The 27,926-nt window shown below is 50.2% G+C and overlaps 2 protein-coding genes across 2 annotated transcripts in view; one reads left to right on the top strand and one right to left on the bottom strand.

The window, feature by feature from the left end:
• The window catches only part of LOC145510158 (uncharacterized), a 735,177-nt gene extending 719,912 nt beyond the window's left edge, over positions 1-15,265 (bottom strand). Inside the window, exon 1 of the mRNA XM_081500643.1 lies at positions 15,096-15,265. The gene's annotated coding sequence lies outside the window, so the exon portion shown is untranslated. The remainder of the gene's footprint in view (positions 1-15,095) is intronic.
• TRPC7 (transient receptor potential cation channel subfamily C member 7) overlaps positions 1-15,844 on the top strand; it is a 141,877-nt gene extending 126,033 nt beyond the window's left edge. Inside the window, exons 9-12 of the mRNA XM_081500633.1 lie at positions 5,887-6,108; positions 6,728-6,808; positions 13,695-13,770; positions 15,675-15,844. Coding sequence (XP_081356759.1) covers positions 5,887-6,108; positions 6,728-6,808; positions 13,695-13,770; positions 15,675-15,844 — 549 coding nt within the window. The remainder of the gene's footprint in view (positions 1-5,886; positions 6,109-6,727; positions 6,809-13,694; positions 13,771-15,674) is intronic.
• Positions 15,845-27,926: the final 12,082 nt, after the last annotated feature.

The following is a 27,926-nucleotide window of genomic DNA, read 5'->3' as shown; positions in this document are numbered from 1 at the left end:
AGACCAGTTAATTGAAAATGCTCTCTCTCCCTGGGTTTAATCCGCATCCCTGTTTGAGGGATGATGAGGGTAATGATGTTAGAAGCCCATGTGTTATTAAATGTGAAGCCAGAGCAAACAACAGGCATTCTTCCTGGATTAATCCAAGAAGCACTTCCAGCCAACCAGCCACAAGGCATGGGTGCACTACATCTGTAATGGCTCAACGGGGGCAGAAGGAGTCAGTGTCACAAATCTTTCCTCTTTGACACGTACCACCTCAGGAGAGCATGCAGGTGACCCATGGCAAATTGGAATGACTATTTATTTCTACCCACATTCATTTCTGCCTCTCCTATGTTATTTATTAAGTACCTACTGTATGGTGAGCCTGTGCTTGGCACTGGTGATACACAGATGACCAAGACACAATCTCTGCCCTTGAAGAGGTTTTCACTCAGGACAGTGAGGAAAAACAGATATATCAACCAATCCATGACAGTGCAGGGGGCCAGTGCACCCAGAGAAGTCCTAGCAGGTGTAGGAGGTGCAGGGCAGAGACAGTGAGTGACTGTGTGGGGCAGGAAGCTTGCAGAGGCCATTCAAAGACTGATTTTGGTAGACAGACAAAGGCATCAAGAGTATATTGGGAGGTAATTTATCAAAATCTAAAATGCATGAACCGTGAGCTATTGATTACAGCCTTGTTTGGAACAGGAAGAAACAAAAAACAAACTAACTGAGCGTTAATAGGAATCTAGTTAAATAGATTATGATGCATCTGAACCATGGGATACCGTGCAGCTTTTAAAAAGGATGAGGACGTTCTCTATATTCTGATGTAGAAAGACCTCCAATTATAATGGTAAGTAGAAAAAATCAAGCTTCAGAACAATGTATATATTGAACTCTCTTTACGTAGAGAGGAAGAAGAAGGAAAACATATTCCTTTTTGATTGTAAAATCATTTGAAAAAGAAAAATAAGCTGAAAGTGTATATAAGAAGGAGTGTACTGTTGAGAGATGGGGGTTGGAGGACAGGATAGCTGTAAACGCTTTTTCTTTAAATCCTTTCATGCTTAAAATCATATCACTGTTTACCTATTAAAAGTTAAATGAATAAACTCAACATTAAAACAAAATAAAATGCACTGATGCTTTTGATAGAACACTTTCATGCAGAAACATGATTTTACATAGATGTTCATTAAAAGAAAACCTTGGAAATAGCCCATCAACATATTTAAGTAAACTGAGATAGCACAGCCGTTAAAACACTGTTTATAAACAATAAGACTTTTTTTGTGCTGACAGAGCAAATCTCTATGATATTGTGAAATGAAAAAAACACAAGCTGTATGCAAATCTCATTTACATAATAATACAAATGTGCCTCTGCAGAAAGCAAAGGTAGGAAATGGTACCCTCTGAGGAAGGGAGGGAAACAAGAAAGGAGTTTTGAAAGGGGACTTTCCGGGACTTCCCTGGTGGCCCGGTGGCTAAGCCTCCAAGCTCCCAATGCAGAGGGCCGGGGTTCGATCCCTGGTCAGGAAACTAGAGCCCACATGCTGCAACTAAGACTCCATGCAGCCAAATAAATAAATAATCTTAAAAAAAAAAAAAAAGGGGGACTTTCACATTTGCTTGGTGTACCTCAGTACTTAAATCTCTTATAGAAAACAATTATTCGTGTATAGAAAATAATTGATTGTCACATATTAGTTTGCTAGGGCTTCCACAACAAAATATCACAGACTGGGTGGCTTAAATAACACAAAGTTATTCCCTCATAGCCCTGGAGGCTAGAAGGTCAAGGTCAAGGTCAAGCTACTGGCTTGGTTTTTTTCTGAGGCCTCTCTCTTCAGCTTTCAGATGACTGCCTCCCCGCTACGTCCTCTCAGGGCCTTTCCTCCACATGTCTCTTCTTCTACTTACGATGATGCCACTCATGATGGATTAGGGCACCACCCTTAAAGCCTCATTTAACCTTGTGGAAAGTGGAGTCACTCAGTCGTGTCCGACTCTTTGTGACCCCATGGACTGTAGCCTACCAGGCTCCTCCGTCCATGGGATTTTCCAGGCAATAGTACTAGAGTGGGCTGCCATTTCCTTCTCCAGGGGATCTTCCCGACCCAGGGATCGAGCCCAGGTCTCCCGCATTGTAGACAGACGCTTTACCGTCTGAGCCACCATTTAACATTAATTACTTCTTTAAAGATTCCCTTTCCAAATACAATCACATTCTAAGATATTGGTGCTTAAGGCTTCAACATATGGATTTTAGGGGGAAGCTTTGGTCCAAAAACTCCTCCAAAAAAAATATTCTATACAGTAGGAACAGCATGTACCAAGGCAGAGAGGGGTCAAACAATGTGGTATATACTTGGCACTAGGCTTCCCAGGTGACACAGTGGTAAAGAATCTGCCTGTCAATGTAGGGGACTCAAGAGATGCAGGTTTGATCCTGGGGTCTGGAAGATCCCCTGAAGTAGGAAACGGCAACCCACTCCACTATTCCTGCCTGGGAAATCCCATGGACAGAAGAGCCTGGCAGGCTACGGTCCTTGGGGTTGCACAGAGTCAGACAGGAGTGAGCATGCCTGCAATCCTTGACACTGCACTCAAAAGTGTAGATTGAACAAGGAAAAAAGACAAGAGGAGAGAGGAAGAGGTGAACCTACGTGAAGCCTTAGTCTTAGTTCCCAGCTCTAACACCCCGGCCACCTACAGGAAAAGCAGACAGACAACATATATATATACAAGTGTTTTACATACTTGGTCACCTATGTGGATAATGAGCTGTTGCTAACTAACCTTCTTGGGCCTCAGCTTCCCCACGTGTCAGAGACCCCAGGTGGTGCCTGGCACACGTGGGTCTCTAGAGCACTCTCCCCAGGCTTCTGCCCCATCCCACGGAGCACATTGTGTGTTGGTCCAAATGAATATGGCATGGGAAGTCACGTGATTGGCATGAGCGCTACCCGCTAGTTTGGGACAGGAGTGAGCAAGCCCATGGCTTGTGATGTCAAGTTATCCACCACAGGGTGGTGCCAGGAGACAGAGAGAGCGGACTGCAACCCACACCTTCCCCTGGGCACTGGGCTTCTCCTTGTGGGGTGGGAGCACACAGTCCACAGCGGCTCACTGCTGACTCCAGTGCAAGGACCCTGAGCACTGCTGCCAGGATGTGCCTGGTGTGTTCGTGGTCACACTGAACTTTGGTGAAGTAAATCCCTGTAAATCTGTAAATCCCTGCAGGAGAACACTTATTTATTCCATAGCTGTTGAGCATCTACATCTGAATCCACAGACGCACCTGCCTCTGAGCCTGCTTCCACCCCCGCCATGGCCCTCCCTTGGGCAGACGCGCCTTCTCCCCCTGAGCAGCCCCCCCCATGTCCCTGGGCCCCCTGCCCTCCCCTCCTCAGGAGCTGCCACCATTAGCCCTCCCCGCCTGCATCCTCACCCTCTCTTTCTCTATCTAATCCTTCCTGTCAGCATCTAAATGCATCTCTTGATCTTGAAAATAAAAAAAAGTAACTGCAAACAATCCTCCCTCCACCTCACTTTCCAGCTCTCAACCTCTTTCTCTCCTGCTCTTTACTGCCCACAAAGAGCTGTTTACACTTCTCACTGTCTCTCCGCTGATTAACTGCTGCTCCTCTCCACCCCAGCGCACCCACACTTGACCTGGTTGAGAACTCCTCACCCTTTGGATCTCAGCATAAACACTAGCCTTTGGGGCAGCCCTCCCTGACCCCCAGGGGCAGAATCCCACCCCCAGCACCTCCCTCAGCTATGAGCCCAGATCTAGATACAAAGAGCTGATGAGTTAACATATTCATGTCACTGGCCAGGCTCTGTGTCCCAGGAGGTCATGTTTGCCAAACCCAGTGCCTCCCTAGCACAGGCCAGGCATACAGTAGGTGAACTGTAGGTCGGCACATAGAAGGAGGTTGGCCGAGTGACTGAAGGTTGAACACCAGGCACTGGGTTTAGCTGCTGCTGCTAAGTCGTTTCAGTCGTGTTCGACTCTGTGCGACCCCATAGACAGCAGCCCACCAGGCTCCGCCGTCCCTGGGATTCTCCAGGCAAGAACACTGGAGTGGGTTGCCATTTCCTTCTCCAATGCATGAAAGTGAAACATGAAAGTGAAGTCACTCAGTCGTGTCCGACTCTTAGCGACCCCATGGACTGCAGCCTACCAGGCTCCTCCTATGGAGATACAAATAATATTTACTGAGAGTTTACTAAGTATTAATATCCAACATTGTTTTTCATGCATTAACTTCTTTGATTCCCACAACAGCCTATGAAGTAGATGTTACTGTCCTCATTTTATAGATGAGGAAAGTGAGGCCCAGAGCAGTTAAGTCACCTGCTATGGTTACACAGCTAGTGAGGAACAGAGGCAGGCTTTGAACCCAGGCAGGCTTGGAAGCCTGTGCTCCTACCACCACATCACCCTTCCTCTCAGATCGGGAGTCCCTCCCACACCTCTGTTGTATGGCAGAGATCAGAAACGACCTCTGCCCTCACAGAGCTTCCAGTCTAAAAGGCCTGTATAGCACGTCCCCATAGACCAGGCCAGGTGCTGATGGGGTCTCAGCAAAAGCAAACAAATTGGTCAAGCTCGCTGGTGGTGACCTTATGCTCTCCTGGCATCCCAGCAGCCTCAGGTGGGACCCAGCTGGGCTCATAGCCCCTTGAAGTGTAGCCAGTGCCTTGGGGAGAGAAACTCACTGCTCACGGAACACATAATCAATGCCAACCCCAGGGCCATGGAGGGCTGGCAGTGTGATCACCATGAGCAGAGGAGGAAGCCCAAGGCCACCACCTACATCACACAGCTGTAACAGTCCAATTGGTTCCAAACCCCTAGGCTCAGACTGCCCTCTTAGGACAGGGCCCCATGGAGCCTGGCCACCTGTAGAGAACACAACCCCATTACCTCTCACAGGGCCCACTCAGCATTCTGGCATTGGCACCAAGTCAGAAGTAACAGATCTTGGCTTTAAGTCTACCGCCACCACCAGGGAAGAGCAGGCTACCTCTTGCCAGCTACATTCAGGTTTGCTCCCTTGAATTACATATGCTAGCTGTTGTTGTTCAGTCGCTGAGTCACATCTGACTCTTCGAAACCCCATGGACTGCAGCACGCCAGGCCTCCCTGTCCCTCATTATCTCCTGGAGTCTGCCCAAGTTCAAATCCATTGAACCAGTGATGCCATCCAACCATCTCACCCTCTGTTGCCCTCTTCTCCTTTCACCTTCAATCTTTCCCAGCATCAAGGTCTTTTCCAATGAGTTGGCTGTTTGCATTCAAGTGGCCAAAGTATAGGAGGTTCAGCTTCAGCATCAGTTCTTCCAATGAGTATTCAGGGTTGATGTCCATTAGGATTGACTGGTTTGATCTCCTTGCTGTCCAAAGGACTCTCAAGAGTCTTCTCCAGCACCATAGCTCAAAAGCATCAATTCTTCGGCTCTCTAGACCTATGCTAGACCTCTTAATGTTGTTAGCAGCACTCTAATCCACTTTCTAATTGTCTAATATGGTAGCCACGAAACCACACGTACTGAACACTGAAAACGTGGCCAGTCCAAACTGAGATGTGCTGTGAGTATAGACCACGTGCCAATTTTGAAGACTTGGTATGCAAAGAAAATGTAAACTATCACATGAATCATTTCTATAATGATTACATGCTGAAATGAAAACATTTTGGGTCTACTGCATTAAGTAAAATACATCACTGAAATTAATTTCACTTGTTTCATTTTACTTTTTATAATATGACTCCTAGAACATTTAAATGCCCCCGCGGGGTCCACCTCTGTGGCTGATGAGATGGGTCTGCTGGAGGGTGCTGCCTCTGATGGTGTGCTGTTGTTTTCCTTGCCCTGCAGGAGGATGCAGACGTGGAGTGGAAGTTTGCCCGAGCGAAGCTCTGGCTGTCTTATTTTGATGAAGGAAGAACTCTACCTGCTCCTTTTAATCTAGTGCCAAGTCCTAAATCATTTTATTATCTCATAATGAGAATCAAGATGTGCCTCATAAAACTCTGCAAATCTAAGGCCAAAAGCTGTGAAAATGACCTTGAAATGGGCATGCTGAATTCTAAATTCAGGGTAGGTAGCGCAGGGCTTAAGGGGCTGGAGGGGCAGCAGATGAGGGAGAGGGGAGCTGTATGTCTTTGATTCACAGGATGCTCCTGAAACCAAGCAAGTCAGGAGCTCCGAGGAGGGACCCCGTGCTTTTCAGGATCAGCTGGCACTTCAGCACAGCTGCAACACCAGCCGGGACTGCTAACCGGACTTAGTGCCCCCCTTCCTGTTGGACTGAGCTGGGACCCCCACAGAGGGACTCCTCAGTGGACTCGAAAGCAGATAGCTCTCCCCAGAAAGTAGCTGGATTGTTCGTTGGGACGCCTGGGACGGGAGGCTCCCCATCCATTATCTCCCCCTCCTGGAGATCCTCAATTGTTAGCATATTAAAAATGTCTGGGCAGTCACTCTAACTGAATGCTCTCCAAACAAAGCTGACCAAACAGTAATTCTGTAACCCACTGACAATCTGCAGAGCCAGAGTCCCCAGGAAATATGTTCCAGGAAGCCAAGCCACAGTGGGTACAGGGACCTCCTGAGGGTCCTCATTTTAGAGGTAGCCCCCTACGCACCATGTAGGTATGTATTAAGTATTATGTAATATGTATCACATACTATGTATTTTGTATTTTTTTTTTCCCAGAAGACTCGATACCAGGCTGGCATGAGGAATTCTGAAAACCTGACAGCAAATAACACTTACAACAAGCCCACCAGATACCAGGTAACCACCCCTTTCCCAGGTATAGGCATAAGTGGACTCCGTTAAGACACCAGTATAGTCAAAGGGCTGTGTCATTCCCCCTAGAACACAGCTTCATTCCTTCCTGCAGTCAACATTTATTTATATGCCAGGCACCGCGCTGCTTCCTGGGGATACAGACAAGGTTCCTATCTTAGTGGCACTAAGACACTATGAGACACTACGGATCGGTAAACATGCAAATAAATATGTAACTTCAAATTGATAAAAGTGCCAAGATGAAAAAACTCAGGTGCAAAAATGGAGAAAACCAGGGAGCCCCTGCTTCTATATGGTTATCAGAAGTTGCATCTTTAAGGAGAGGACAGCTAGCTAAGACCTTGTAGATGAGAAGGAGGCAACCACCTTTCAGGCAGAGGAAAAGCATGAGCCAAGGCTAGAGGGCAGATGCCTGGCCCGTACAGAGCAGCTGGAGCTCAATGAGCAGTGGGGGAGGGGAAGGCGATGAGGTCAGAGTTCAAATCGGGACCAAAGCAAGGTCAGGGTGTGGATTTTACTCTGAGGTATCTAGGAAGGCAGTGGGAGGGAGAAGATGATACAATTTTATTTATGCTTTAAGAAGACTACCTATCTGCTATAATGAGAAGAGACCAGTGGGGGCAAGAGTGGAAGCAGGGAGACCAGGGAGGAAGATATGGTCCAGGCACAAGGGATCGGTGACTTGAAATGTAAGAAGGGTGTTGGAGGAAGGCTGACTGACTCAGTATACATTCTGGATGTATTGCCAAAGGGGAATGATGCAAACCAACAGGCATGGGGTAGGGAGAGGCAGGCACCCAGGGTGGCTCCCAGGTGGGTACTGATGTCTTCAGTAGGCACTTGACCTTAGACTGCCAGCCTGAACATGGTTGTTATAAAAATTACGAGGTCTTTTATGCTTGCAGATCTCGCTTTGCTTTAGAAATTAATGCAATCTCTGTATCAGTTTGAATCAGTCAGTGATAAATGGTCACTACAGGTTATTGATTATAAAAGTGCAGGCCATCCTCCTCCCGCTTCCCCGCCTCCGATGACCAGCGGTTTTATCCACACTGACCATTTCCTATCAGATGTAAATCTGACTCTGTCCTGAGTGTTCCTTGGGGCCAAGGTGATATGTCCCTGGTGCCAGCATCCCCAAGGGAGCCATTACAGACTCAGCAGCTTCCAGACCCAGGTCTCTAATTGAATCTCCATCCGTATTTCAGAAGCTAACTCTGCAGTTAGGAGGAGTTAAGTGTACAATTAAGAAATGGCTCATCCCTCATAGTACTTATAGTTTTATCGGATGACATGGGCTAAAAAATTGGCAAAGGGCAAATCTTGTCTTGATTTAATTGTGTGCTAAATTGGACCTGCCCAGTGTGATCAGCTCTGAGTTTATTTTATAGGACAAATCCTTCAGTCAGGGGAAGGATTTATATTTCTTTGCTTCTTAGAGAGAAGTAGAGATTATCTGTGCCACGGAAAAGATAGAAAACCGTAATGGATTAGGGCCAGATGTCTCCTAGATTTTGAGCACAATCAGCAGCTGCGATCAAGGAAGACAGCTGCTGTGGTCAACGTCCTACAGCCAGATGAATCCTTTGTAAAGGAGACCATGCTCCACAGTGGTCTCAAGCAATCCCTATTCTGTCTTCCATCATTACTGGTCAAGTCCCTGCAACCTTGTCTCCCCCAGAGCTTCCTGCTGTGATTATACGGAAGAGCCGGTTTGCAGCTTCAGGCTAACTGACAGCCTGGGAAAGCAGGCCTAACCTGTATCTTTCAAATCCACCAAGAAAAGTCTGGGGCAGCTTACTCAGATCATTGTCACCCAAAAGAAGACAGAAAAACGGCGAGACAGAAAAACTGGGCCCGTGGGCATCAGAGGGAGTGGGCCGAGAGGACAGCAGATGGAGCAGAGACCACATTGCATTTGTACATTTGCACTTTGCTCAGCCCTTCAAGGTCAGGTCTGGGCATCTTCCTGAGCCATCATCTGCTCAAATAGGAGTATACCTTGAGCCAGCACAGACGGCCAGCTGGGAGCAGACTAGACACGAGGGCATATACAATCTCACACATGCCTGTGAGACAGGCAGGACCTGTAACCCCAGTGAACTCACAAGGGAACTCAGTCACTCGGTGGGTTGAAGTGAGATCTGTCTGCACCACGCCACGCAGCCCGGGCAAGAGCCCCTTAGTCCTCTTTGTAGCGTCACACCCAGGCCTCCCTGGAACCTGCCCTGTCTGTGTCTGACAGTCCCGGGGAAGAGGTCTGTCTGAGCCTGGGGGAAGGAAGTGAGGAACAGAAGGCGCTTTTGCTAACACGGGGCAGCAGCCATCGCAGAAGGAAGGATTTGGGCAGGGATCTAAAAATGGCTCAACCTTTTTCTTGAGCCCACTGGTGGCCTTCCACGCTGCACTGCTTTCCTCCCAAAGCATCTTTCAAAAGTGCCAAGAAATTGTGAGAAGCCCAGCTCACTCCCTCTTTCTCACCATGCAGGCTGCACCCAGAGCCTCCTTCTGAGCACATATGCTGTCAGCCTCTCACTGTCGAGGTGCTGAGACATTCTGGAGCAATCCCAATAAGATAAAAGCCTTGTTGTTGATATGCATGTTAGTTGTTAAGCTCGTTTCCCTTGTGTCTCTAGTGGATCTGCTTGGTTGCTCAAACTTAGCATTTGTTGTTCAGTCACTCAGTCGTGTCTGACTCTTTGCGACCCCATGGACTGCAGCATGCCAGGCTTCCCTGTCCTTCACCATCTCCTGGAGCTTGCTCAAACTCATGTCCATTGAGTCAGTGATGCCACCCAACCATCTTGTCCTCTGTCGTCCCCTTCTCCTTCTGCCTTCAATCTTTCCCAGCATCAGGGTCTTTTCTAATGAATCGGCTCTTTGCATCAGGTGGCCAAAGTATTGGAGTTTCAGCTTCAGCATCAGTCCTTCTAATGAATATTCAGGATTGATTTCCTTTAGGATTGACTGGTTGGATCTCCTTGCAGTCCAAGATGTTGGGTGTTTATTTTAAGCTTCCCATCACTTCAGCTTTTCAGGGTTCTCTGTTATAAGGGAAGGACAGTTCCTCCATATTTCAGAGGTTCTCTGTGCTTTGCTTTTCTTAGGCTTCCAGGGGTCTGAATTGTTATTTTTCACAAAATCGGTTCCTTGTTTTTGTAATTTTTTTTCCCAATCAGGGTTCTGTGGACATGAGCCCAAACAATGGAACAAAACCATGTTGCCAGCAAAATGACCAAAGTGTATTTCCTATCATAGCTACATTTGACCTGATCAACATGTGTCCCCTTGTTGGGGTATGTACAGACTTCATATCCTCACTCTCTTAGGATATATCTCCTTCAGGGGCAAAGCAAATAAACCGTGTCCCAACCGAACCGTAAAATCGAGACACAGTCCATCACTGAAATAATTCTTTATGATGTAATCCCTTCCCCTGAAACCCAGTGGCCATCTTCCTTCTTGCTTTCTAGATGACCTTTTCTGCAGAGATCAAAGCCAACAGGTTAGACAGCTTGCCAATGCTGATTTCTTGTCTCCTGGGGTCTCCTAAACCCCAGTTTAACACATGACTTGTCCTGCGATCCATTTTGTCCACTCTCTTCCAAATGTTCCTCAATTCCTCTGCTCCTGGGAGGCAGCGTTACTTCTCTCTGGCTTGACACCAAGCCAGAGGGCTGCTGGGCTTGACACCTTCTGCGGGCATGTCCTTTTCCTTGTCTCTGTCCTCAGCTTCCCTGGCTGCACAGAGCGGTCCCTCCCACTCCCTGGACACCAGCAGTGGCCAGAGGTCACCTGGCTCTCAGACTCTGGGCCAAGAGAACTGTGTGCCTCCCTTCCTGGACGTGGGCCTTGATGTCACAACCATTCTTAGCCACTGGGTACCTCAGTATTAGTTATTTTACCTGAGTAAGATCACTAAATATAGTCATCTCCAGTCCTTGCTAAATGCGTCAGGGCAGAGCCAGTCAAGCTGGCACTGACAGGACATATTAATATGGGGAAGGTTTATTATCTCTGTGAAGTGAAAACTCCTCAGAAGGTAAGCAGGAGGGAGCAGAAACTCATGACAGAGGACCATGCTTTTCCCCCACATAGTAAAGGAGGGGAGGCTTCTGATGTCCATCTTTTCTGCAGACAGAGATCCTCTGTAGCAGCCATGTTAAAGAGAACTTTAGGCATTTTTCTAACCATTTCAGACTTCCTGGGGATGAGACTCCTGCAGATCCCAGGTTGTCTAACACGCATATGCCAGAGGGCAGGCTAGGTCCTCATCAGGGCATGAAGTCTCTAAGCACCTGAAAGGCGGTCACCCTGCTGTCCCTGAAGGTGCCTGTCACTCCTGCAGTGAACTGGGCAGCAGAGGAAGGTTAAAGGGTCCGGGCATGTCTGCCATGCTCATGTAATCCTGCTTCCATGTTAAACCTCTAATATCCTCGTCTGTAATGAGAGGCTTAGAAGCAAACCCTTGCTGTCTTCCCCTCAGAGCTGCAGGTCTGCAGAAACCACAGTTCAAATCAAGTCTGCTAGGGTTCATGCATGGGCCATAGGCATTCAGGACAATGCTTTACCAGTCACTCTCTTCTGCGGGATAGTGATCCAAAACTAGCTGAGGCCTCTTCTTGCTCAAAAGACTCTGTGCCTTGTTAAAGGATAGACTGGTATCCAGAGGTGGTCCAAACCCCCTGTGACCAATGGGAGCCTGTCTCCTGCATCTCATCTCTGAAACCATTATGCACTTAGTCTATTCCTGAAGCTTGAACAAAGCCCCAACTTTGGTTTCCATTTTGGTAAATCCCGGATCTGCCACTTTCCAGCTGTATGAGCTTGGAGAAGTCACCTCCCTCTCTGAGCCTAGTGACCTCCTCTGTACAAAGAGATGACAAGCCCCATCTCCTCTGGTTTCTGGGAGGGTTGCTTGAGGTCATTTTGTCAAAGAGGCCAACACAGTTTCTGGACTGTAGGAAGACTCAATACATTTGTATTTGTAATAAATACATACTATGAAATTTTTAAATGATCAGTTTAATCACGTTGCACTAAAACACAGTATGCACATGAAGCCAGGAGGGTGGTTAGCATCAGAGCTATGAACGTGTTTTACTCAGCTCCATCCCAGAAAAGGGAGCTCTTCACTTCCTTCTCTGGCTTATAATTTTACATTGTAAATATATAGTCTCTGTAACTGACAGATTCAGAAATGGAAGGATCTCGAGTTCTTAAGGTTTTTTTCGTTAAAATGACAACAAACTTTAACTGTGGATAGATCCCCTGGTCTTGTGTAAGCCTGAAAGTCTGCAGTAGAATATTTCCGAATTCCTTATTCAATAAGAGAATTAGACACTTGGGTATCTGGTTTGTTGGTTTTATCCCCCCATGAGAGCTTGGCTTAGGACAAAGTTTATTTTGTTTCTGTTGCTCCAATTCAAAGTGAAAAGAGCATCACTGACTCCCACAAAAGGCATAGATTCTTAAAACTCAGGTAACCTGCCTCATTGACTACAAGAGTGTCAGTGAGCAATCTAGCATTGCAGTTTCACCACCATCAGAACAAGACCCAGGCCTCTCAGAGAAGGAGCAGCATGAAGGCAACTCACTACTTAACTGTGCAGCCTGAAATTAGAGACTGACTCAAACCACAGCACCCAGCAGACCTCCAGTGTGGGGCTGGGAGGGGCCCCCATGAGCTCTCAGAGCTCAGTGTGAACAGCCTTTCCTGGGGCCGAGTGAACCATGGGGTCACAGCTAGAGACGCCCCCTTAGCAAGGCCACTACAATTAAAGGCCCTGTGGCACCACCAGTCGGTGATAATATTAATGCATTCAATCCTCCAGCTCTCTGCATCCTGGAAACTCACTTCTCTTTTACTTGCAAGAAGCTTTTTCCTGAGCCTATGTAGTCAGAGAGGACTTAACCACCTGCTTGACCTCACACAGCAAAGCTGAGGACAGAATTCAGGGCCCTTCAACCTAGCAAATCCCAGCTCTAGCCCCTCGGTCCTCAGGGTGAGCAGGTAAGCGGAAGGGATACTGAGGAGCTGGGAATCCCCCTCTGCGGTGCTGCTGGGCTCCCACAGATTCAGAGGGGTCGGCCACAAGACTACTTTTAAATCCCGCAATTTCGCAGTAACCCTGGAACGACTGGCTGGCAGAATCCAAAGTTCACTCCCTGCAGTGGCTCTATTCTTGGTGGCTTTTCAGTGTTTGTTCCTGCCTCCTTTGCTGAAAGGATCTGGTATCTGCATAATAAGTAGGACCTCCAGTGTGACTCCCACAGTGTTGGGCGGGCGGTGAGATTTCAGGGAAGCGGGATGTGGCAAAACCTCCCGAGGCTCGGCTGTATCTGTCTCTGCCTCTGGTAGGAATTTTCCAAAGTACAGTAGACTGGTCCTCCATGCCTGTTCCTGACTGTGGGCTCAGTAAACCTCTTCTCCTGCATAGCAACTCCATGGGACACAGTTCTACTTGGGCTGGCCTTCTAGGACTTTCTTACTCCCCCAGTTTGCATTGGTTCTTGAAATCAGGCCCAGAGAAGAGGGCATGATGGGCTAAGGTCACAAGGGGCAGGGAAAAGTCAGGCTGAGGACCCTCAAATAGTGCATGTGGATCTCAGGTGTTTCTGTCTCTCTTCGACTTCCTGCCACTGTGAGTATCCTGTTCTTACATCCTGGCTCAGGTGCTACTGAATCCAGGGAGACTGGAACCTCCCCATTAGGTAGGTCACTTCTCAAGAGCGAGGCATCAGGCAAGGGAGGGTCCCCAACTCTGCCCTGGGCACTCTGCAGGAGGGAGAATTCACACCTACAGGATGCAAGCTGCTTCTGTGCTTGGCTAGGCTGGTTTGATCCCTCCCTGTGTTCATGTTTCAGAAAATCATGAAACGGCTCATAAAAAGATATGTCCTGAAGGCCCAGGTGGACAGAGAAAATGATGAAGTCAATGAAGGTAAGTGACTGGATCTGCTTCCTGGAGGGTAGAAGCCAGATGCGGTCTCACGGGGCCTGCAAAGTCAAGGTATCAAGTGGCAGGACTCAGTCCCTGGCTGGAGACCCTGGAGAGCCTCACTGGAGGTGTGGCAGTATGCAAGGGGACACACTTGCAGGACTGGGGTCTCTGTCCCCTGGCTGGTCATCAGCTGGGGCTGCCCTTAGATCTGACCACAGAGCCCTCCACCTCAGCACCAGCACCAGGACACGGAGCCCTACTCACAGAATGGTTCTGCCTCCCCCAGTCACGGCTGACATGAGTTGCCTCCTGTCCCTTGAGCTCAGGACAGCCCTGAGCTCCTCATCCCCAGAGCGCACAGACAGACAGCCATAGACAGCCCCTGTTCTGGCTGGCTCCATCCTATCTCACATCCTGGCTCTCAGAAGCTACCAACCAGCAGTTTCTCAAAGAATTCCTTCCACCCACTCAGAAGTGCTTGCTATAAAAGTGGATCCAGAACCCCATGGCCTGAGGGTCTGCCTGTGATATGATACCAGGCATTCATTCTGATGCACACTAAAGTTTGCCAGCTACATTATTTTCACTGTTTAGGTTATTCTCCAGTCTATTTTAAGCAGCTACTCTTAAGTGAAAAGCGAATCACCATACACCAGGTAATTAATCTTCATGAGACACCTGGGACAAATATTTGCTACCTTCCAAGAGTAAAGGTACCAAGTCTTTCCCTCGCCAGGGTCCCAAGGGCCTCTGAAAGGAGCCTAGTCATTTAGTGACCCTCTGCTTCATCCTGGGACATCACTATGCAGCCTCAAGATCAGCAATGACCGAACGACCCCTGGGCTGACACTGTCTAAGAGTTGAGTAGCAGCACATCTGCCCACTTTACTGTTGGGTGTCAAATATAAAACAGCTGGTTACCATGCAGCCAGCCCTCTAAAGTGTGTAATGTGACTGACAGGAATGTAACTGATTATAGAAGGTGGGGCTATCCACGTTTCATGCCATGGGAATCACAGCATGAAACTAGGGCTTAGTGAAGCCTCCATGAAAACAAGAGATGTATGCCTTTGTCAAAACTGGCCAGACCATAGCTTTAAGACTTCTGCCTCTTCTGTGTGCCAGGCATACTTAGAAAATAGGTGTGGCTAATGTGTCCCCCAGCAGTGGACTCCCACTCGAGTCAAGAGGCAAGTCCAGCATCTCCCAAATCAGGCAAGAACCTTTTGACCCCACTTTGTGGTTAATAAGAAGATTCCCACAGGCCAGGGCCATTTGGATTTTTAACCATGTGGCTCACTGTGGAAATGAGTGGAAAACCCCACCTGGTGGTGCCCTGCCGTAGAAGGAGGAGGCAGCAGGCCTGCCATGGTACACCAGTGAGGCATGCTGCTTGCGTGGTCTGGGTAGACCCTGCTCCTGCGAGGCTGCCTGGCTCCACAGCCATGTCCACTGTGCTGAGCTGATCCCCTCGATGCCTAGGAGTTTTTCCTCCCTGCAAATAATGATGACAAAACAAAACATGGAGCATGATGAGAAAGAAATGTTAAAATTAGCAAGGGTGCTGCTCAGAGTCTTAAAATCTGCCTTTAATGGCTCGAAGACCAACGTTCTATCCTGATAAAATAGGTGCAAGCAGTTCAACCTGATCTTGATTCCTCTGTCTACCTCAAACCCTTCAGGGAGAACTTGACCAGAAATGGGAGGAGAAGGGTCTTCAGCAGACGAATGTGTCCTTTAGTGGGAGGAGCTGGGTGGGATTTAGGTCGAAACAGACCTCCCGTCCCCTCACCGCCACCCTGGGGGGGCTGGATCAGTAGCCTGACATTCTGCTGGAAGAAGGCATGCCTCTAGGGCGAGCCCATTCTGCAGGCTCATACTCACCGAAATCTCTGTCCTTGCAGGCGAACTGAAGGAAATAAAGCAAGATATCTCCAGCCTGCGCTATGAGCTCCTTGAAGAAAAATCTCAAGCTACCGGAGAGCTGGCCGACCTCATCCAACAGCTCAGTGAGAAGTTTGGGAAGAACTTAAACAAAGACCACCTGCGGGTGAACAAGGGCAAAGACATTTAGCAGCCTGCATCCATGGCACCTGTGACTTCTACCAGCATTCCAAGGCCAGGTGGGATGCCCTGACCACCAGCCCTGGTGGGGAGGGGTCCTGGCCCACTCCTCTAGGACTCTAAAGGGACCCACTGGCTCCATCCTGACCAGCCTTGCTGGCATCTGCAGCCCAGTGGTCTGCCCAGACCCAGAATGATTATGAATCTAGGCTGTTGGGTGAGAAACTCGACCACAGGAAGAAGGGAGGAAGTGGTCCCCTGACAGGGGGGGACACCGTCAGTCCAGTCATAGGGGCATACGTCCCAGTGGCCAGCGCAGGAAAAGGCCGTCTCAGATGCACACTCGTGCCCTCCCACCGCACACAGACCACCATGCTGTCTGCGTGCAGGAAGACAAACCACCTCACCCCACACACCCCTGCTCACTCCCTCCCCGCCACCCACACACACCCAGAAGAACCGGGCGGTGACCTGTGATCTATTCTTAAGTGCCAGATGAGAACACAGATAGCCTACTAGCAAATAGTTCTATTTGTTTATATTAAAAAAAAAAGGTTTAAAAATCCTAAATCAAAAATTGTACTGTAGGTAGCACTGTTCAGAGAACAACAAAATCCAAATGATGTATTTTTACCTTTATGAAAATTATCTTGTATTTACTATTTTTACCTGAAATGGAAAGAAATAAAATTACCTCATAATAGCCCGGGGAGACTCTGTGGATGCACTGCCCTCCCGTTGTCTGGCGTCCTCCTTGGAGGTGGTCTTGGACGTCCACAGAGCCGGGCTGCCCTGGGAGGAGAATGAGCAGGTGAGAGGGAGGCAACCCCAGGGTTCATGCAGCCAGGAACCCCCACCTCCAAGCATCTCTTCCTGTCCCCAGACCTAGTGACCCCCAAGCTCGCCAAGGTCAGGAAGGAGACAAAGGAAATGATGAGGAAAGAGGAACAATTTCCCCCACCCCACCTCTCACCCTTTCCCCTTGAGTGGCAGAGGAGGGGAGCTGGGTGAAAGGAGCCCACATCTTTCTAAAGGAGCCTGAAGTGTGATTAGAGACAGTAGCCACGAGAGGGCGCGCGGGTCCTGAGCTACACCGAGTCTGAGCTGGCTGGAGAAGATGCCGCTGGGCCGGAAGGATCACTTACTAATAACACCAGCTGCTTGTGTTGAGGGAGCACTTGCTGAGGACCAGGCACTGTGCTGAGGGCTCTGCAGCCATCCATCCACTGAACCCTCACAACAACCCTATGAAGAGGAAGAGGATCAAGGTCTCAAATTCAGATGGCTTGCAGATACCCAGGGTGTGTGTATATACGTGTGACTATGAATGTTTCCTATATGTATACGTATGAAGGGCTTGTGTTCTGTGATATGAAGTATATCTTCAGAGATAAATTGTTTACTTATTCCTGCTCTAAGAACAATGCAGACCAAATGGGGTGATAGAACTGAAACAGTTCCAGCATTGAGGTGTCAGGGCGAGGCCGTGACAACCCAGACAGCCACAGGATACCTCAAGTGGGTGTGGACACCCAGACCAGCTAATTGTTGCCATAAGGAATAATAGGCCCAGTTTTGCTAAATCTTCCCCATTTCTAAGGCTAGGGGGAGACAGGTTACATTTATTGGGCCTTGGCAGCCAACATGGGTGACTAGAGAAGCTGTCCTGAAATGTGACTCCAACCCAGGCCTTTCAGGCAAGAAAATCCTCAGCAAGAAGGATACACAGGCACCCAACGGGGACCAGGGTTATCTGTGTGTGCAGGGGACCTTACAGACATAAACTCTGCTCCAGGAATTTTTCCCCTGGGAGCCATGTGAGGTCCGTGAATGAATTTCAAAGAACGTCCCAGTCCTGAAGTTCCCATCAAATCAGGAGCTTGTCTTTGTGATGTGTGTTGTTATGGAGGGAATACCTGCAGTTTTTCTCAAATGCTCATCCCTGGCCCTCAAAGCCTACAGATGAAGACTGAATCCCTTCAGTAGAATTTCCCAAGTCCCCAGACAAGTACCAAGGATGGGGCGTGTGTGTGTCCAGTGGAGGATACATAAATTACTCTTCCCACAAAGCACATCAGCCTCCCAACCCCCGGGACAAATGACCAACACTTTCAGGGACGATTTCCTTTCAGATACTGCACATATTGACTTCAAAATGCTAATCAACATTTTAAGATGCATTATGCAATTTCCCTATCTGCCTTCTACCAGCAACAGCCGGCAACCCCATTTTCAAATCCTGGGATGCCCTTTTCCTATCAAACCTAAGTCTCCAATGTGCCCCTTCAGGAGATAAAAGGAAAACAAGTCCCACTGAGTAATTGAAAACTCGGAAGGAAAACCAGCAGCACCTGTTAGGCTTTGGCTGCCACGTCTGGGGGTGATGGTAGTCCAGGAACGGATTTGTGGCTGCCAGGGGAGAGGATTCAACGGGCCCAGTGGATTCGTGGGGTGGGGGGAGGGCCATCTCTTTCATGGAAGGCTGTTGGAGAGGCTTGGGAACTGAGGGCTGGCAGAGCTGTCAACCTGGAGCCGGCGGCAGGCGTGCAGTGGTTTTCCAGACACTGACAACTTCCCTCACTTTCCCCCAGTTCCTTGGCTCCTATGGAGTTAGCCAGGCAGGAGAAGCGGTCGTTGGAAAAACAAACCAGGAGGCAGAGGAATGGAGTCTGGGAAGGGCACAGGGACAGAGAGGAGGAGGAGAAAGAGCTCAAGAGCCCCTAGACTCACACTTCCGAAAGTGCCCGACCTGTCCCCTTGCAGCCCGCTCTACTTCTGTCATTTGTGACTTTAGATTTCTGTGACTTTAGTGTATGCTTGTAACCTGAGCACGTGGGGCTCGGGAGATGCAACCCTATTCAGGTTTCTGGGTAACCAGTGGTTAAGCAGCAAGTTCTCCAGCGACTTATCACCATCTGATGGTTCCTAGTAGGACTTGACAGATCCTAGTAACATTTCCTGGGCAAAAACCCCCAATTAGTGTCCAAAGCTATTCCTGAAGGACAAGAGCTCACACACTTGAGAAAGCATAGCCGGCCCCCTCTGCCCATTACAGAGCATCTCCCCTCATCCCGCTGAGGCCCTAGAGATGAAACACTGGCCGGTGCAGCTCAGGCCTGGGGGAGACTCCCGAACACGGGTGTGACTCTGCAGAAGTTGCTCCCAGCAGCCCCAGGCTTGGGGAGCCCCTGACAAGACTCCCTCAGGTCTGCTTGCCTGGGGGAGGCTGAGACACCTTGTCCCGCTCGGTGTCTGTCACTCCTCAAAGTGTTCATTAAGGCTTATGTAAAGGGTAGAGCTCAGGCTCCTGGAGGCTGACAGTTCTGATTCCACTGGGGCAGGGAGGCCACGCCCCATTCTATGTTTATCCCATCTTGTCCCCTCATCCCTTGAAGGGTGAATTAGTAGAGGGAAGGGACTCTAGGAGGAGCACCCAGCTGTCAATCAGCCCAGGCTGGTTATTCAAGGAGCAAAGCCCCGTCCACCCTCCTTGCAGACACAGCAAGCTCCCCACACCTCCTCCCTGCCTCAGAGCAGAGGCTGCCTCGCTGGCTCTTCCTGGAGAAATGCCCCTGCTTTCTCCCTCTGCTTCCCCACTGCAGTCAAGCCACAGGGATGGCCCACGACCTGCACTTTATGGAGAAAATGACAGGAAAAAAAAAAAAAGAACGGTGTCCAGGGCTTGGGTCCCAAAGGCTTTAAAGAAAGGAGTCTTTAAAGAAAGGAGAGGATTGAGGGAAGAATAAAAAAGTTTGAAAGAAGTGGTATTTGAGGCGTCAGGACTCTTCCCCATCCAGAAGGGGCATGAAAGGGATGGAGGGGAGGGTGTGAGAGCTGAGAGACTGAGGCAGCTTGGGCAAGCCTGTGGAGGAAAAGAGGGCCATAGAGACAGGACCACAGCTGGAAGGCCATATCCTCACCCAGCTGCCCAACCTGGGCATCCAGGGAGGCAGGAGGAGGAGGGGCAAGGACAGGGCTCCCCTAAGCAAGTAAGACAGGAAGGGGGGCACTCTCACTACAATATGATTAAAAAGTGAGATGCCTCAGAGCATCTGCATCAGTTATAGCTGGAACCGACAGCCCATCAGCTGTGCCCACTGACCGGCGAGGCCATGGGTCCCATGGCACTAATTCTACACACTCCCAGGCCAATGGCCTGCCTAACCCTGCAGTGCACTGGAGAAGCAGAAGGCCAAAGAAGCCCTCATATACCCAAAGAAAAGCATGCCAGGACCCATTCAGGTGTCCGAGTGCAGACTCAGCACTCACAGTAGACAGCGCTTCTAACTGAGCCACTTCCACATAACCACCTCCAGGGCCCTGTGTGCTAGTGGGTAAGGCTGAGGAAGTGGGGCAGGCAGACACGGGGTAGGGGAGGGCATGGCCGTGCAGTCTTCTTACTGGCCACGACCCCCTCTTCGGCTGGAAGCAGATCTCACCCTAACCTCAACCCAACCAACCAGAGGACCCCGTGCCCCTGAAACCAACACAGCCCCGAGCAGGGCAATCACACACCTGCCTCAACACTGATATTCAAGTGCACACTGGGAAGGAGAGCTCCTTTTTTCCAGTAAGGTTGCTGAACAGGAGAATGTGAATCTGGGACTCCAGTAGACACTTCTCCCCTCACACAGAGACGGCTGTTTGGCAGCAAGGTCGGAGATGAGAAATTAAGGAGATGGAAGAAGTAACGGTCGGAGGGAGCTGGGGGAGAAGAGAAAAAAAGAGGGAAGGGAAGAGAGGAAAGGGGAAGAGGGGAGCTGTGCCACATTCTCGCCCTGATGCCCTCTTCCCAGCTTTGTGCATGGGTGGTTAGTCAGTCACTCAGTCATGTCCAACTCTCTGCGACGTTATGGACTGTAACCCTCCAGGCTCCTCTGTCCATGAGATTCTCTGTGGAAGAATACTGGAGTGGGTTGCCATTTCCTATTCCAGGGGACCTTCCCAACCCAGGGATCCAACCTGAGTCTCTTGCATTGCAGGTGGATACTTTACCACCTGAGCCCTTTGGTGCCATATAAAGTCCCATTTTTGTTGAGGCCAGTTTGCATTGGGTATCTGGATGTCATTTACATCCTCAGAATCCTGATAAACACAGAAAGAACTCTAGGATGTAGTTGCCCCACCCTCCCTCTGGGGCTGTTTTGCAATTCTGCAGTTAGAGGAGCAAGGGCTGGAAACTACCAGGATTGTTCTTCTTGAGACTCTGTGAGGCTCTGGACAGTGGATGATGGCATCAGGCTGGCTAAATTCTTCAAGAGTGAAACCCCAAGATGCAGTATCTACTGGTGGCTCTGGTGGCCAGGAGATGGGTGCAACTCAGGACTGGGAAAGGACATTTTGTTCTGCTCTGCCCAGGCTCCACTCTGGAAGGATCCAGAATTGACACCCTGGGCACTTCTGCGGTGGACAGTGGCGCCATGGGGCGCCTCTCAACAGCTTTGCCAGCAGTGCATAGCGGGGAGGCCAAGTGGGAAGGGCAAAGCAGAAAGGGAGACAAGGAAGAAGACATGGTGACTATAGTTATCACCCTTGTCTGGGAGGCAGTTACCACTCAGACCCACAAATAACCAGCAAACAGTTTGAGGATGACCAATTTGTAGCTGATGAGGTTCCTGCTGTAAATAGGAAATGTAGCTTTGTTTGTAGGTACAGGCTGTTGAAATGGACACTCGAGTGACATAGACATCAATACAACTGGATATTGGACATGGGGGACTGGCCCTGCTTTCGGTGAGCTTAGATCATTGAGAGTAGCATGCAGCCCAGCATCCATACTAGCAAGAGCTTTTGGGCTGGTGGTGCTGGGGGGAGCAGTGTCAGCCCCAGACCCCAGCTGGGTCAGTCTCCTTGAGGGAGGAAGTAACTCCTGGTCATTTCAGTGAGAGAACAGAACAGAGCCGCAGGGTTTCATTCTCAGCTCGAATCAATCACAAGACAGACACTCCAGCAAAGTAGAGCCTCTGGTGGCTCCCCAGCCTGCCAAACTAAATTAGAAGCCCCCAAGGCCTGTGCAGCCTGGCTGAAGGTGAATGTTCTGGAAAAAAAAAAACACCCAGCTGCTTTTTCAGACGTATCTTCACATAAAGGCGCTCACAGCATCATCACTGTCTGTCACCAGCACCGTGAACAGAATATGTATTCGGGGCCTCGGCAAAGGCCCTGGGTCTGGGGGCCAGAGTGTCTTGTGATGACCCCCTCCACTTCCAAGACTCCAGGTCCCCAGGCACCAGCTCAGAGGTGAACGACTCCCACTGAGCTGAGGCTGCAAGGGGGAGGCTGGCACGGATTAGTATTCTAGTCGCTCTGGACACATCCTCAGTTTTTCTCCCAAAGGGTAGAAATACCATTTTGCTGATTCTTAAAGACCTTTCGGTCTGTCCTCTCCCTGCATACATATGACATGAAAGAGTCAGCCTGAGGTGAAACAGAAGGGACCTCTTCCAGAAAACAGAGCTGCTGGTTTAAGACAAAAGCACAGAAATATGAAGAAACCAAGGGAGCTCTCAGTCCCTACACCGCCCCGTACGCGTCTACCCACAGGGCTCTGGCCAGATGCCTACAACTCTGAAGCGACCCGAGGCATGCTAAGACCTCCACTGGTCATCCCTGTTGCCCACTACTCAGTCAGAGACATGAGAGGTATTTGGAGGGAAGAATGGTACTGGGCCCAAGCCCCTAGCACTCTGGCCAGGGGAGGCAGAGGCAGAGCCTCACACATACTGCCACATGGGTGCCCTGGCGGTGCAGACCTGAGGCAACCCAAGCAGATATGGAGAGTGACAATATCTGTGGCTCCATCTTCATGGCGCCTGGGAACCTGTGCTGGGCTCCCACAGGCCTCTCTGGAGGCTACACCCAGAAAGAGGCCGGAGCCAGCGTGCAAGAGGCTGTGTGTGTGAAGCTGCGCTACTGCAGAGGGGAAGGTTCAGAGACACTGCTTACCTGCCAGGCCTCTGAGGCTCCTCCCTGCAGGCTGTGGTCGCCCAGGGACAGAAGACACCGTTGACACAGAGCATAGGAGCAGGAGGCTGTAACCTCCCCCAAGTCACACCCCAGGCCTCCAAGCCCAGCAGCACTGATGCAGGTGGAAAAAGGGCAGGTGAACACAGGCCTGGCTGCTGCCCTGCTCTACCACATATTGGGGTAACTTCCCAAGAAAGAAAGTGAGGTTGTGGAGAATGAGCCATCAGGGCCCCCAGAACACTGCCTCTGGGGGCTTCTGCCTTTGCTTACCTCCCTCCCGTGTGGACGCCAGGCTTGGTCCTGTGACTCGGGGTAGCCAGTTCCACACCACCAGTGGCTCCATAAACACGTGCTCACAGGTTTGCCCTCGCAGAGAAGCTCGGCTGCACAGCTCAGGGTTAAAACGCGGAGTGGAGAGAAGCCCAGAGAACAAGAGGCCTCTGGGCCTCTCCACTGGGGTCAAGCTCCCAGGTGCAAGCAGCTTCACAGGAGGGGAGGGGGTCAGCCCCGAGGAGCAGAACCTCCCAGCTGAAGCCTGTCAACACCAGAATCACAGGAAACAATAAAGTGTTGCTTTACGACTCTGAGTTTTGAGGTGGCGTCTCACCCAAGCAACAGATAACTCAAACAGAGGGACTGAAGCCTGGTCCCCCCACCAGAGGAGAGGAACCTTACCCACCCATCTCAAGAGAATGACTTACTCCTGGAGCCTCCCTCAACCGCCCAAGAATGAAAGTCAGCAGGTGTTAATGAAGCCACAGTGAGGATTCCCAACTACCCAGATCAGTTTTGCCCCTCCTGGGAAGAAATCCTGTTTCTGTCCACCAATAGAAACCAAGAAAACAGCTCTAGCCATCTTGTGGAAGGAGGCAGGCTTTGCTGAACTAGCTGAATGCGGCCACTCAACGAAGCCAAGCCCTCAGCTGGGAGCAGTTAAGTAGATTTGTGAGATATTTAATAAGTGTGGTGGACGGTGCAGAGGAAATGTCACAAGGCAGTCAGTGAATCATTGCCTAGTGGGCATAGATAACTCTGCCTTTGATTCCCAATCTTATAGCTCAGAGCACTTTCACATCCCTTGTCTCACTTAATTAAAACAACAATCCAGCCAGGTGGGCAGGGCAGCATTTGTTATCCTATTTGCATAGAAAGAGCTTATGTAATGCAAGGGCCCCCTTGAGTGGAAGTTTAACCCCTGGGGGCCCCTGAGCCCAGTGAGTGGGACTGGGTCCAGAGTGAGTGCCCATGAACACAGGTGAACGGGAGGGGCGCCCTTCGGCTGGACGACACGTGTAGAAGCCCTGTCCTCGGAGGCAGCCTGGGGTGGGAGGGACACACCTTACGGGGCATTTCTCAGCGCAGTCCTAGGACCGCTGCCTCAGCATTCCCCAGGACACTCACTGATAATGTAGATGGACAGACAGGGACCGGAGGCTAGGAATCTCTATTTTAAGATGCTTCTGGGTGACTCTGACGGTCGAGTCTGAAGGACACTGTCACAGAAGTCCCTTTGCCAGACAACATGGTTATCAAGTTACCTGACTGACGAGCAGTAGGAATGGGGCTGGAACACATGATCCAGTGCTCTTGCTAGCTCTCTGATCTGCACCAAGGAGGCAGGACTGATCTGGCTTTGGAAGATGTGTACAATTTGGACGTGTAGAGAAGATGGGGGATAAAACATTGCAGGCACTAAGAAACAGAAAAGGGCTGAGGAGCCCAACCCCACTCTATCCTCTGCTGCGCAATCATTATTAAACAGCATTATTACAAAGTGAAAACTTAATCAAGGGACCAGAAACACTGACAAGGGATGGAGTAACAACCTTCTCCAGGGATGGCCTTGTTTGGATTTGGTCTCCAGTTTCCTGGAAGTGAGGCAATGTCATGCTTGCCACAGGGCCACAGGCAGGGTCCCCTCCCCCTCTGTCCTGGGACCTCAGGGTCCACCTGGTATAAGAGAGCAGAACTCTGAGCACACAACCTGCCCCAGTGAGGACAGCAAGCTCCCTGGATGTCCTGGCATTGGACCACCTGGGCAGGACCCCTCATCATGCCCTCTCTCCCATCCCTGTGTAGGCAGTTTCTGCCAACAGAGGACAGGGAGAAAGCTCCAAGCTCCCACCAGGCTGAGCAAGTTGGCTGTGGGGGTGGGCATTCCTCTTCCTACCACAATTAATGATGGGCAGGAAGGAAGAGAGGGGAAGGACACGGGGCTGAGATCCATCTTTTATTTTTATCACCCTTTCTGACTCTTCGTGATAGGATCTGAGCCACTTCCGTTGTGTATCAGGAGGCAATGTGATGTTTAAGTGTGCTCGTAATGAGACCCAGGTAATTCGCTCTTTAATAATCAGCATGTTTCGCCCTCCAGCTCACTAAGCCACCCCCTCTCCTGCCTCTGTTCTATTTTCATCCAGGCCCCCCTCCCAGGCGGGGATGTCTTAACCAGCCCCACTGGCTTGTCATCATCTCCCTTTCTCTCAAAGCGCCCTGATTGGCCCGCGTGGGCCTTTTCCGCCTGGAGATTCAGAGTGAGACTCTGAGCAAGGGCCCGGAGGGGCCTGAGGAGCAGATTTTGGGATGGAGTGCTACTTGGAAGCTTGGACAGTGCAGAGGCCCAGCCCACACTATCTGGCTCAGCAGAGCTCAGCCTGAACCCTTCTGCCTGGGGGAGGAGAGACAGTCTCTCCGAGACAAAAAAATGAGGAGAGCATCTCTGCCCCCACATCCCTGGCTGCTATCCTCTTAAGTGGCTGCAGAGAGGACGGAAAAGTATCCTTGGTGGTGATATCATCAGTGTCATCATGACTCTATAACTCCCGACTAGAGCCACTGCCTTCCTAGACTCCAGCCCCACCTTCAGCCAGTGTCTACCAGGCCCAGGCAAGGAGGGGAGGTCAGAGGGGCGGAAGGGAGCATGATGTATGAAGCACTTAAGGAATGAGAACCCCAGAGAAGGGAGAGAGAGGAAAAAGCAAGTTACTGTTTTCAAAAAAATTATTTTTCTCGTTTAAAAAGCAAACATGGTCACTGGAGAAATTTTCAAAAGCTGCAGCACTCAAAAAGAGGAAAATGAAAATTGCCCTTAGTCCTACTATGCAGAGATCATTATTAGAAGGTATTTACTTATGAATTTCTTTGCATAGAATATCATTCTTAATCCACAAACTCAAGTGGGTTAGAATGTCATGCTATTTTCCTGTTAGTTGATCTCTGCGAGGCTCTGTCCCCTGAAGTGACAGAAGTCTCGGCTCTGAGTCCCCACACCTATGGTCCTGGCGCTCAGTTCTGCAGCTGAAGGTGGGTGGTCCTCTCTGTCCACCGCCACTGTTCTCTCTGCTTCTGAAAGGTCAGTTCTGCAAGTCCCTGCTACACAGACCCTCATTCCCATCCAAAAGCCGGCCTCAGACACCTCCTGTCACTCTCGTGGCCTTCTCAGAGCATGGGCACACAAGCCCTCCTTCAATCTCCAAACCACCGTGGAGCCGGAGGAAGCTAGCTGTGCCCCACACCCCACCCCCGGCTCTTCCACAGGGTGCTAAGGTGAGCTCTCAGGAACCATTCTGCTGCCTCGCAGCCAGTGGGGCTGGGGAGCCGTCCACATCCTGGGGCCTCTGCCTCCTCCCTAAGGCTCTACCCAAGAAAGGTATCTATTCTCTCCCTCTGCTCTCCAAAACTATCTGGGTTTCTGTTCTCTGTTCCAAAGCAGAGTGGCCCTGTGCCCCCTCTCAGGGACCCACCAAAAGTCTAAGGTTTCCTCGTCTCCCCACCAGCTCTGCTCTCCTCACCTCCGACCAGACCCTGCCCCAAGATCAGGGAGATCGCTTTCAATTTCAGGGATGGGGAAATCTGCCTTTACACAGGAATACCCCATATGGCAGAGCAGTGTGTGGCTGTGTGTGTGTGTGTGGGGTCTGCTGTGGGTGAGGACTCACCCAGAGGCTAAAATCTGCCCTTGCCCTGCCGAGGAGAAGGACACCTCTTTACAGTTCAACCAAAGGCACCATGTGTGCTGGCCACAGCCTTCCCCTTCCTCATCATGTCTTATTCCAATCCTTATAACCAGGCCTCGACTTCTGAAACTCAAAAGCCGATCATTTGACTCCTTTGTTAAATCTGTCATCCACTCCCTGAGGCAGTTCATGTTGGACAGTCTGACTGCCATCTGCCTACGAGGATCACTGGCATCAGGACACGCAGGGGGGCGCCTTGGTCAGTGCTTGAGGACATCTCTCTGTCACACACACACACACACACACACGCGCGTGTACCCACACACGCACTCTCAGCTCCAAAGGCTAGAGTCAGATCTCTGGGGTTGAGGCCAGAACCTGCATTTTTAAAGCTCCCAGGTGATACAGAAGGGTTTGGGGAGAAGGGGTACCATGAGGAGAAACAGGGTGGGTCTCTTGAGAATACCGCCACACAGCTCAGCAACCCTTATGGGCGGTGCAGGACACTGTCAGTCTTGCCTGGGTGGGTGAACTCGAGACTCGGCCAGACTAGACAGGGACTGGCGTATCTCAAGTGCCCTTAACACTCACATGCATCTTCCTGTTTTCCCTCTTTGGTTCCAGTTGAGAAAACCCACTCAACACTGTATCTTGGGGAGGTGTCATTTTCAAAGGCTTTCTCAAAGAGGGGCCAGATGATGCCCAGTCATCCAGCCCACGTCTCCCATCTCGCAGAGAGCCTACAGGCAGCCTCCTTAGGGAGCAGTGGGAGAAACCCCTTCCCCAGCAGCACTGGGGTATAGGGACCACACATGACTCCCCAGGAGAAACCTTCCCAGATGGAGACCCCCTAACTTCTGACCTGGGAGCCTGAGCCCCAGAGAAGGAACAGGTCAAATTTCTTGCGCCTCAGCATCAAATGGCAATGCTAATATAGTTTCTAATTTAGTTTTTAAAATGCCACTCAAAGGACAACGTCAGTTCTCTCACTTAGAACTTTTTTTAAAATAATCACATTTCCTCATGAATCAAGCCATGGACATATTCATCCCTCCCTCACCATCAGGGACGTTCTCTCAGATTTCTTCATGACCAATGTGCTGTTTCCTCAGGCAGGGGCCCTTTCTCTGGCCTGACCCCACATCCTTGGTTCCTTCTGCCCATAGTCTC

This window comes from Giraffa tippelskirchi, chromosome 6 (genome assembly GCF_054371585.1).
Source record: "Giraffa tippelskirchi isolate mGirTip1 chromosome 6, T2T-mGirTip1v1.2.pri, whole genome shotgun sequence".
NCBI lineage: Eukaryota > Metazoa > Chordata > Mammalia > Artiodactyla > Giraffidae > Giraffa > Giraffa tippelskirchi.
The sequence above is the reverse complement of the archived record's forward strand: the minus strand, read 5'-3'. Positions and strand labels throughout refer to the sequence as shown.